Below are 11,898 nucleotides of genomic sequence, written 5' to 3' on the forward strand. Positions count from 1 at the left end.
GTAGGCAGGGCAGATACAGACGGTGCCAGCCAGACCAGTGTCTTGTGAAGGTCACTGAGCTGGATCTGGATTGGTTAGCATGGTTAACAGAAAATTTAGCAATATTAAGTCTAGGGTTACATGAGTCTAGTTCTCAGACATGCAAAGGATTATATCAGGAGGCAAATGTAGTCAAGCCCAAGGTTATAGTCCATTGCTTAGTCAAGACAAAGACGAAAGGTCCAAAGTAGAAATTTAAATGGATCCAGAGGAGAGAACTCAGGAAAACAACTGCTGGACATAGAACAACAACGGCACACACGTTATTTTAACCAAAATCTGTCCATGAGAAGCAGCTGCTACAGCATCCCAGATGTAATTCTTGTACTTAAATATTTACCAGAACTTAGGCATTGTCATCAGGGTTTGTTTCTTACATCTTCATTTCTTTTGAGGTAATTTTGACAATGTTCTATTAAAAATAATTATAAAGAAGTGAAGTTATTTGCCTTTGTAATCATTAGGTAATAAATATTTGAAACTTTAAAAAAAAATTAGACCCTCAAAACTGTTTCATTTATTTTAGAAATCAATGGTCAAAAATGGTTCTCCAAATTAAATGTTAGGTTAAAGAAATATCCTCCTTAGGGATGTCTATAGGTGCCTGGCAGGATACAGTTCATCAATATTTGATTATAATGCTGCTGCCTCTTTAAGTGAAACCTGGAGAAAACACTAACCCACAAAACAGCCTTTTCTCAGCCTGTGTTATATCTAATTGCTTCTCCTTCCCCCTGTCCCCTAGAAAAAGTGCTTTCTCGCTCTCTGATTTAGTAGCACAATAAATGTTTACATGTTATATGTACATAATCGTAAAAAAAAAGGAGGAGTTAGTAAAAGGACTTGGGGAGTTGAAGGGGTTTGCAACCCTATAGGAAGAAAAATAGTATCAACCAGCCCGAGCCCCTAGAGCATGTAAGGACTAAGCCACCAACCAAAGAGTACACATGGAGGGACCCATGGTGCCAGCCACATATGGAGCAGAGGATGGCCTTATCTGACATCGATGGAAAGGGAAACCCTTGGTCCTGTGAAGGTTCAATGCCCAGTGTAGGGGAATGCTAGGCTGGTGAGGAAGGAGTGGGTGAGTGGGTGGAGAGCACCTTCATAAAAGCAGAAGGAGGGGAATAAGACAGAAGGTTTGCAGAGAGGAAACTGGGAAGAGGGAATAGCATTTGAAATGTAAATAAATAAAATAACCAATAAAAAAAAAGAAATGTTATTATACAGTCAGCCAGGAGTGGGTCTATAAAATTATTTATTTTTATTTTTATTTTTAAGAACATATGACTGTACCAGGGCAGGTATTTAATTCTGCTCTTCTACATGGACAAAACTAGGCTCCTTATATATGTCTTTGTTGACATTAATAGCAACATTATTTTGAGAAGTCACTTTTAGATCACTACAGTGGGGTTTTGCTTTTCAGGGCCTTTTCCTCACTAAAATCAGTTTGTTCCAGGAAAATTATTGCACATTCCTTTATAAGTGCCAACAAGTAGAGTTTTTTTCCACCTGTAGTAATCCATTCAAAAATTATATATGTATCTGTATATACATGAATACATGTGTGTGTGTGTACGTGTGTGTGTGTGTGTGTGTGTGTTGTGGGGAAAGGGCTTCTGCATGCATGAACATCTACAGATTTGAATCTACAGATTTGAATAAAAATCTACATTTTTATTAGTTATATGCAAATAGAAAATGTCTTACACTTTCTGAGCCCCAGTCTCCTCATCTGTAAACGGGAATAAATCATTGCCTTGTGTACTTGAGAACTCCTGGGAACACATACAAAGCACCCTGCAGCATTTGGCAACTGATGGACAGCAGAATTCTCACTGCTATTTCAAATGTGCGTACAGTATGTCTTTGTGGGATGTTCCCGTCCGTCAGTCATCATGCTTACAAAAAGGTTAAAACTGGTGAGCGCAGCAAACATCTGACAGGCAAATCTTTTCTTGGGGGGGGGGGGTGTATCATCTACTTTCTTAGAATGTAGCAAAATGATAGCGCTCTATGCTTTAAGGGACTGACCAAGCAATGAAGTGATTGGGTTCATGTGTAGGTAGTGACTTATTCAATGCAGATGTTTTCTTTCACTGGATTGTGAAGAGTCCCCAGACAAATGCATGGTTTTCTAAGACAACACATGGATGGTCATTGTATTTTAATGTACCTAGAGACCTTGCCTAAATTCAGTCACTAATATTAGCTGTCTGGTATAAATTATTAGCTTCTAGAGTGTTTTTCTCTTCATTTTAGTAACACTGAGTAGAAGGTCTACATTGTTTGATAATAATTCCAAATGTTACAGTTGCAAATTTAAGAAGACAGTAGTTCTAGAAAGAATTTGTATGTACATTGGCACATTTGTTTATGTGTGTGTGTATTTATATTTCCACCTGAAAAGATATCTTCACTCTAGTTATCCGCACCAAATACCAATAGAGAAAGCCTTTGTGACTTTTTTTCATTGCCAAAGACATTTATTGCTCCAGCTTCATTTAGCTTTAACATAACAGAACAAAAAGAAACAAACAGAAAACAAAAACAAAAACAAAATAAAGTGTCCTCATTAACTTCTTCTCCAGAATCAATGGGCAGAGTCTGATTTTTTCAATTTTTATTAATTGTGTTCATTTGCTTGAATGAACACACTTGAGCAAATTGTAATTCCTATGTAACTCAGGATCCTGATTGCATATCACCTGGTTGTTGTTACATACTAACACAGCCAGGTGCCATATATGGAAACTGTTACAAAGAACCTAAACTTTCTCTTTAAAGATAGAGCAGGGGACTCACCACTAGCTCAATCACAAAGATTTTAAATAAAATAACAAGGAGAACAATTTAAAGTTAATACCAGCTACTGCTTAAGTGGAAAAGAGAAAAGTGTTTTATGTTTAGGAAAAGGTGACATGTTGAAAATCTGTAAGTTTGTGTGTCCATGTATTGGCAAACATATGTGTATATTTGTGACTGCATGTGCATATGTGTATGTGTGTTCTTGCATATGCATATCTATGTGTGTGGACACATGTGTATATGTGTTTGTGTGTACATGTGTATATGTGTATGTATACATTTGTGTGTGTGTGTGTACGTGTGTTGACCAAAGGGACATTTATATTATATGTTCCCTCTTTTAACTCCTCAATATCTTTGACTGTGAATTACTATTTCTAGTTTAACAGAAAATAAAGTGAATTTATTGGTGCAAAGTAAAGTCATTTTGTTTTTACAGACAGGGTCTGATCTGGTCGATTCACTGATACATCTGGGCTAGCTGATCACCAAGGCCCCGGGCATTGGTCTATCTGCGTCCACCTCCCTGGTGCCGAGATTACAAACACATGCCTCCACTCCTTAGTTCCCATGGACGCTGGCGATGGAACTCCAAGAGCTTATGTGGCAAGTACTTTACTACCTTGTCTATTTCTCTAGCCTGGGATTATGACTTTTAATGAAAGGCATGATCATGTGATTCTAAGAGAATGTAAAAGCCACTTAACACTTGTAGGCTGAGCTCACCGAGTCACTCCTGAAGGAATAGCCCTTCCCAGGAGAAAGCATTACTTACTCTGAGAGAATACCAAGACAACCAAACAACAACAACAACAAAACACCCAAGAACAATTATTCTTAAAGAAAGACAATTTAAATTCTTCATGGTTTTTGAAATTAAGTGGACCATATGAGGAAGAAAACATTTTTTTTATTCCTTTATTTAATGTGTTTTTACTGATTGCCTTTGTGGGCCTGTGTTGCCATCAGCATCATGGTTAAGTTCTAATAAAGAACACAAGATGGACCTGGCTCACACTATCGTGGGGTGAGAGTAGGACTCATGCTGAATGGTACAAGGGGTGGGTGATGGCTAGCATTCTATGTTCTCCTTAAATTTTTAAAGGTTGATCCCAGGATAAAAGATACACTTTCTTCTTGTGTTACATGCTAACATATGTGCTATACCACTTGCTAGGAATTCTTTCAATTCCCAAACAAATCGATAAGCCCTTGACAGGGAACCAGAATTACAGAAAGAGGCAGTGAAGGGCTAGTGGAAAGTGAGGTAAATGGACTGCAGTTTAGAGTGAAAATGCAAAGGGAAGTGAGGGCGACCATCAAAAGTGATAGAACACATATCTAGGGGGACAAGGCAGCAAGACAAAGAAAGAAAACTCATTTTCCTCCACTTCACCCAAATGTAGCCCTATCTCCCTATCCAATTCTCTCTATTTATCATCAATCTATCATCTATCATCTATCAACTCTCTATCATCTCTCTATCATCTATTTATATATATATCATCTATCTGTATATCTGTGTATCTTCCTGTCTATTATTCACTTATCTTCTACCTACTTATCTATGTCTCTCTTTCTCTATCTGCCTCTCTTATTTCTCTCTGTGTATTTCTCTCTGCTCTCTCTCTCTCTCTCTCTCTCTCTCTCTCTCTCTCTCTCTCTCTCTCTCTTTCTCCCTCTCTCTCTCTAGTTACCTATGTATCTAAGCCATGGTTTCAGATTTTCTTCTATAACTGAGAGCTGTGGTCTAAAAATAGGGTCTGTGTCTCTCAAGGATGTGTTTCCATTTTTATATGTTCACATTCTCTCTGGCCACTTGCCCCCATTTCCACATTAACAGTGTCTCTCTTCCCATGCCAGTTGGTTCTTGGAAATTACATGTTCAATTTTAATATCAGTCAAGCAAGCCAAGAGCAATGTACTAGCCAACAGGTGAGCTGGGAAGGAGGTAATTTAAATTCATTTTCTGATAATATTTACTTAGTCCATATTACCAACAGCATAAAGGAAAAATGCATACTACTTCGGCCTGGTCCTCTATCTCTACTTTTTAATGAGAAGAGAATTGAGTGCGATGAAAAGAAAGAAGTAATTTTGTACCTGCAAAGAAAATTACCCACTCAGGCTCATCAGTCATCTGCTACTGTGAATGCCTTTGTGAATGCTCTAAAGTGTAGGCGCACACACCATCAGGAAGATTTATGGAAAACACAACGTTCGATGCATTGTTAGTTCTGAAAGCAACTGAAACTCATTTTTTTTCCACTTTTCAGTGACATTCGATGCATTTGCTAATGCAGATTAGCTTCTGCAAATAACACCAAATGCACAATTATTCCTGCTCTACAGAGTGAGTTCCAGGACAGCCAGGGCTACACAGAGAAACCCTGTCTGGAAAAAACAAAAAAATAAATAGATAGAAAATAAATAAATAAATAAATAAATAAATAAATGAAGTGTTTGGAAAATACTAACTAACACGTGCAAGGATGGAAGTTAACGCCATTTTCCTTCCTGGCTATTCTGCCTGTTCTAATATCTATTTGCTAAATAAAAGTGCTGAGCCTAGAGTTTACAGTCACTGTGAAGATCTGTTTGCTCATAAAACATTAATTGTACAATCGTTAAGGACCAGTTGCTAATAACAAAGGCCCAGTTCCTTAGGTAATCAGAGCAGCTTTCCAAGTGCAATTGATTTTCCTTATTAGTGGGTAATTGATTGACAAATTTTGAAACATAACATGTCAAAGGAACAGCTTAATTTGACTTACTATTATGCAACTCCCAGTACTGACAAGGATACAAGGCACTTTCGTGAAACTATACATTCATACCTTGAACGACTTTCTTCTATATGTCGTTCTGTAAGCATTCAAAAGGACAAAGTTTGTACACGCTTAAAAACATCTAGCAATATGCTCTCGATAAAAATAGAATTCACTGTCACTGTAGAGTCTTGAGTTATTTGGTAAAGATAATGTGTTGATTTCAAAGGGTAGGTGTATGGGGTGTGTGTGTGTGTGTGTGTGTGTGTGTGTGTGTGTGTGTCTACTGAGAAAAGTGGCCTCTGTTCTGGTGAAGTCAGTCCCTGTTTCTGTAGTAACACGGGGTCCCAAGACAGAACTGAAGACCTCTGGGAGGTGTACTCCTAAGCACCACGGGTCTCCTTTGCAACAGATGAGGTGATGCACATGTAAATTAGTTAGGTGTCACAGAAAGGAGAGCCATTCCTCTTGGGATCTCATCCTTAGAAACTGTGGAAACCACTCAGCCATTTCTTATCCGTGGCTGCTCTACTGTGGAGTGGGTTGCCTGGACACCTGGTGTATTCTGTCTCAGAGAAAAGTGCTTGAAAAAAAAAGAGTCTCGTGAAAATCATGCTCACCTTCTAGCGTTCAGTGCTTCTGATAGCAGAGACCTCCCCTCTTTTTCTCCCCTGATCAACAAGAAGCTTACTCTGAGGATGTTAAGGAAAAGTTTCTCATCATCTATGTTGGGAACGACCAGAAAGCCTGGGAGTGGGCGGAGTGAACTCGGGAAGAGATGCATGGCAGGCAGAGGGTGGGGATCAAAATGGACAGACTGGTACTCACCCTTCTGGGTCATCCTGGGAGTCGCTGTCCGAGGTCCATTCCTCGCCAATGTCTGGCAAGGTGAAGAACAGAGTTTTGGGGACAGGACCTGGGGCCATCCATACACTGGGCTCTTGCTCTCCAGGAGCTGACAACTGGCGAGGGTTCCGTGGACTTGAGGCTGCACTGCTGTTGCTGACCAAGGGAATGGTGACAGAAGGCAGGGTCGCCCAGACAGCCCCTGGGCTGGGCAAGGTCACTGAAGCCACGGAGCCTGCAGAGCCTCTGTAGGGGGCTAAGGACTGTGCTATAGATGCTCCTGAGCTGCTGGGCAGAGATATGGGACACCCTGCTACTTCTACCCTATGAGTAGCTGCCGAGCTCCTGGGGTGCGAGGCAGGGAGCGGAGTGTGCACAGGGGTGAAGGGCTCCCGTGAGGCTGTGGTGTCTGGAGGCAGAGATGGGAGCAAAGTCACGGTTTCAGCCTCTCTAAGCGACGTGCTGGCGCCGGAGTCTCCTGATCCTGTGGCCGCTGCGCCTCCAGAGTGGCTGGAGACCGCTGGGGATGCTGTTGAGATCTTGAAGATCTTGGCAAACAGAGACCCCAGGTCCAACACAGCGACCTTCATGCCTTGGTCCTGGAGAGGCTACTGTGACTGTCGCCGGGAGGACGCCAGGTGCTGGACTGCAGGGCTCCATCCACCGCCCTCTGCAGCGATCTGGATCAGGTGGCCCTAGGGACGAGCAGGGGTTCCTGGAGTCCTGGCGCACTCTTCCTCGAGGCTTAAGTCTTTTTCTGTCCCCAGGAACCTGTTGTTTCAGCGTTTATCTCTTTACGGGTCTGATAGATCCTCTCCAATGGACCCACAGATTGCTGAAATTATAAAAGGCGACAGAGGTAGGCAGGTTACCCTCTGCAAAGAGAAATCTCTCCTCTCCCACAGTGTAGTGAGATGTCCAAGGGACCAGGGACACAACGCTCAAGAAAAGGACTAGTGTTTGATTGCACAGATTATGGGCTCAACTCGCTGGAGATTCTCTGACTGGCCCCTAGGGCTGCACAGGCGGTTGCTAAGCTAAACAAAAGCCCTGCTAAGCTCTCTGCTAATTGGACTCCAGACTGTAGCTGGGCTGTGTCCACAATAGAAACACCAGCTCCCCTCCTTGACTCCTGCCTTAAAGAAACAGTTTCAAATTTCTCCATCATCCTTACAGCTTCAGGCTGCCCAGGAGCTAGGACGTTGAACATAAGCCCTGCAAGCATACACAGCGGTTTCGGAATGTTCTGGAACTCATTCAACTTAGCAAGGTCAAATATACTATGCTCATGATCAGTTCACCAATATGGGGTAAGGTCAGTGTTGAGTTTTGCAGAAGACATGGGTGAGGTTCATTCACTGACATGAGGAGTGTTCACCTTTGACCTCTGTATCCTGGGGTTCTGAGCTATGGTCATTTTACACCTTCTGATCAGTTTTGTTTCTCTGCTTGCTGTAACCATGACAACATTTTAAAAACACTTTAAACGAGGAGATCTTCACACTACCAACTGAAGACCAAGCCTCCAGCACATGAACCTGGGAGGGTGTTTCTTTTCAAGCTGTAACATAATAAGAACACAAGGCTTTATGTTTTCCCAAAGGTAGCTCATTTTCTACTTATCCTATTGAAAACAGCCCATGATGTTCTTAGTGCATCCTACTGCACTAATAGACACGTCAGAAGCACCTTTATAGAATTTCAAAACTTATTAAACACTGAGAGGCAAGGAGATATATTGCTCTTGAAGAACAATAAAATGAGCAAAACAAAACAGATACTTATCTATCTCACATGGTGACAGGTATAAGCCCTTAGACACAAGTACAGCACGTGACCACAATTTCAGTCAGCATCAGCTGGGAGAAAGCAGAGCACCTGCATAGAAGTCTGTGTGTGTGTGTGTGTGTGTGAGAGAGAGAGAGAGAGAGAGAGAGAGAGAGAGAGAGAGAGAGAGAGAGAGAGAGCAATAAGTCTCCATCTTAATTAGATTCTGGGAATAGGAAGAGTATGCACTCATCAGCATGGAAAGCTTGGAAGTAAGGATTGGGATGAGGGAAAGAAAGAGTGAGTTCCAGACAAACCAAGGTCAGCAGTGGTGGACCCTAGAGACAGAGGTGCTGGGGCCAGACCAGAGAAGCTGTGCCAACTGTAGGACCATGAAAAGCTACCAGAAGGAGACTGGCATTGGCCAACCACCATTTGCCATGTTCTTGTCATTCCCCTGTGCTGTAACTTGCCAGGTGGTCCCCAAGCTAAGGAACATATATCAAGACATTCAGATATTTTACATAGTTCCTCAGGCTTGCAGTAAACGTTATGTGAATGGCTGGTCCTTTGCCCTTACACTATCTATCTATCTATCTATCTATCTATCTATCTATCTATCTATCTACATATATATGTATATAGACTATATATATACATATATACATATATGTACATGATATACATAAATATGTACATGTATATATGCATATATACAGGTATGCATATACAGATTCATATAATTCCTACAGTAATATTTTTGCATCAGTTAACCTCAACTGAAAGCATGTGACAAAACATTTGGGTAACAGGACTATAGTATAATCAAGTTCAGACAAAGTCATTTGTAAGGACCCTAAGCCAATAAGGTGGTATAATCTGAGGAAGAAAAGGTTTCAAGAACAGTGACACGGGGGAAAACACCCCAACCTCTGCGGTGACAGATATATGTATGGACAGTCTAAATCCTACTGTCAAGGTGGTAGAGAGAGAGAAAAATCCTGACTTGCAGGTTTCCAGTGGATCAGAGCTTTGCAGATACCCAGTGTAAGATTTGTAGCCCACAGAAATGTGCTATTTGAAGCCATCTTGATGTGGTAATTTGTTATGATAACCCTAGGAAACTGTTAGGGTGTTAATTAAGTGAAGAGGAGCCTCTCACCACCACAGTATTTCACTTGTGATTCTAGAAAAGTATTCAGGGGCCATATTGGCTCTAAAGAGCTGGCTATAAATTCAAGTAATGATATCAACTGTCTTTAATTCATAGAGAAAGCGACAGAATGAAAGATGGTCGTGGGGGAAGTCCCACTATCGGTTAACTAATGGGTATAGCTTTCTGAAAAGCTAGCGTCATAAACAAGGGACAGTGGATGAGAGATTGACCCTTCTGTTTTTGCAGATACTGCTTTGGAAAAATGATCTGTAATTGTAACCATAATAAGCCCTTCTAAGGAAGACACTGGGTCTTTCACAGCCATTGTTCATCTATCAACAGCTTTTCAGACACATGTGAGATGTGACCAGGCTAATCCTTAATTACCAGCAGCATGCAGTCCTCATGATGTGAGCCTTAAGTGATGGACTGTGATGCTCTGGCTGAAGTCATTATTTCAAGAATAATGCAATGAAAATAAATGATTCCTGTACAGGGGCTGTACCAATTTTAGACAGGCTATTAGTAATGTTAAAGCATTTGGTTTTAAAATTCTTATTTTGATTAGCTAAGAACTTGGCTTATTTTTCTTCTGACATTTATCTCTGACATGGAGAAAATATTAGGGAACTATAATAATGTTTCTATGAACAAATTTTATGTTTTGGAAATTTAACATTTGATCAAAAGAAACAAGTGTTTATGAAGAACCTGTCTCAAATAGGGACATCTTCTGGGAATTACATTTCTTTATAGAGATCACTAAGCAGAGCTTAAAAAGTAAAATAAACAAACAAACAAATAAATAAATAAAAACCTCCCAGCTTTTGTTGAGTTGATTTTCTTTTTTGTGACACCAGGTTACCTTGATTAATTAGAGACAAAGCACTGTAAAGAAATTATAGCTATGTTCACTTCTAAGTTCATTCAATGTTGTACAGCTTGAATGCTTTCAATGGATGCATCTATTTTCCATGATAAACACAACAAACGTAAACTTTAACAAGACCCTAGGATGATTTGCTTAATATTTGATTAAGTTTGTTCTCCTAAGAGGAAAATATTAAAATAGGAAGAAAAGAACAGGCTTCCAGCCCTCAACAAACTGCATTCAGATAGAGCTTATCTGTGGATTACAACAATACTCACTGGATGCCGCCATAGATACTTATGTAGCAGAGAGGACGAAGGACTAGACTGGCAAACAATGCAGGTGCATTGAGTCTCACATCATAAAGAAAGCCCTTCCTAACACAGCCTTAAGCAGCATGAAGCTTAAGTTGATCACAGAACAGAAAACCCATCCTTTTTCATGTTTCAGAAACTGTTGAAGTAAGTTTTCATCACCCTCGGAGACCCAAGACCTTTCTCTCTTTTGTGTTGGCACAAGGTCTGGGTGTTAGGACACGACCCATCTTTTCCTAAATAGCTACACTGAAGGTAAGAAGAAGATTTAGTTTACTGTATCTTTTGGGGAACAAAATACTTGACCAGAAGTTTCTTAAGCTTATGTCCATTTAAGTCTCACTGTCAAGAAAGAGACCTAAGCCCTTCCTGAATGAATGGCCAGTGAAGAGAGCTGACATGCCCAGCCACTTCCCCAGGCATCAGAGGAGGACTATACTGCTGCTGCTATTGTTACTTGTACAGTCTAAGAATCACAAATCAAGAGACCAAGAGGTTTGTAATGTTGCGAATAAACAAAATCTGCTCTAAAGGAAAACACCTTCAAGGTGCATTCAGTCTGATGATGCACCAGAGAAAACTGTAACCAACATAAGCGCTAAGCCAAGTCAGATGGTTCTTGTCTTGAGAAACTGTTACTTAAACAGTGAGTACCTGGTCATCTGTTATTATCACATGTGAAGGGAAACCACCAATTCACAGCCCCTATTTTCGCTGTACATGTCACTTACACACAGAGAATATCCTCATCCTTTCAAATGCTGTCATTAAATTTTCTCAAAGTCAACTATGACAGTGCTGGATGCTACTGGTCATGGTATACACAGGATATCTGCCTGATCTTAAAATAAAAGAATAGTTTCATATGACTATGCCTAGGGTTTTTCCTAAGATTTGCACAACTTTTAGTTAACTAAGATGGAATGGCTTTATAAGAAAAAGATTTATTTCACTCATGGTTTTGAATATTGAGAATACAAAGGGCATGGCGGAGACTCTGATCCTATTAAAGATGGCTGCCGGAAGAGCATCTATAGAGGAAGGCTCCTTTCTCCAGGAAGCAGATAGCACAAAGAGCTGGTCCGGTTGCTTGCTTCATCAGCCTCCTCCATATAGAACCACAAAAGGGTTGTATAAGAACCACATTATTCCCCATTGAAAGCCAGATCCCAGGACCTTCTGCCAGGACCTCTCTTAAAGGTGTTACTTCATCTCTTAAGGGGCAAAAGTTTCTGAATACTTAAAGACACAAGCCATGCCCAAGTCATAGCAGCGTGACTCCAGATGGAAATAAATAAATCCAGGAACCAGAAGAGGAAAGAAAAG

General features: G+C 40.7%; 1 protein-coding gene across 1 annotated transcript in view; it reads right to left on the bottom strand.

The window, feature by feature from the left end:
* Positions 1-7,180, bottom strand: part of Fam149a (family with sequence similarity 149 member A) — a 49,100-nt gene extending 41,920 nt beyond the window's left edge. Inside the window, exon 1 of the mRNA XM_052162482.1 lies at positions 6,447-7,180. Coding sequence (XP_052018442.1) covers positions 6,447-7,054 — 608 coding nt within the window. The 5' untranslated portion in view covers positions 7,055-7,180. The remainder of the gene's footprint in view (positions 1-6,446) is intronic.
* Positions 7,181-11,898: the final 4,718 nt, after the last annotated feature.

The sequence above is a fragment of the Apodemus sylvaticus genome, chromosome 18 (genome assembly GCF_947179515.1).
Source record: "Apodemus sylvaticus chromosome 18, mApoSyl1.1, whole genome shotgun sequence".
Lineage (NCBI taxonomy): Eukaryota > Metazoa > Chordata > Mammalia > Rodentia > Muridae > Apodemus > Apodemus sylvaticus.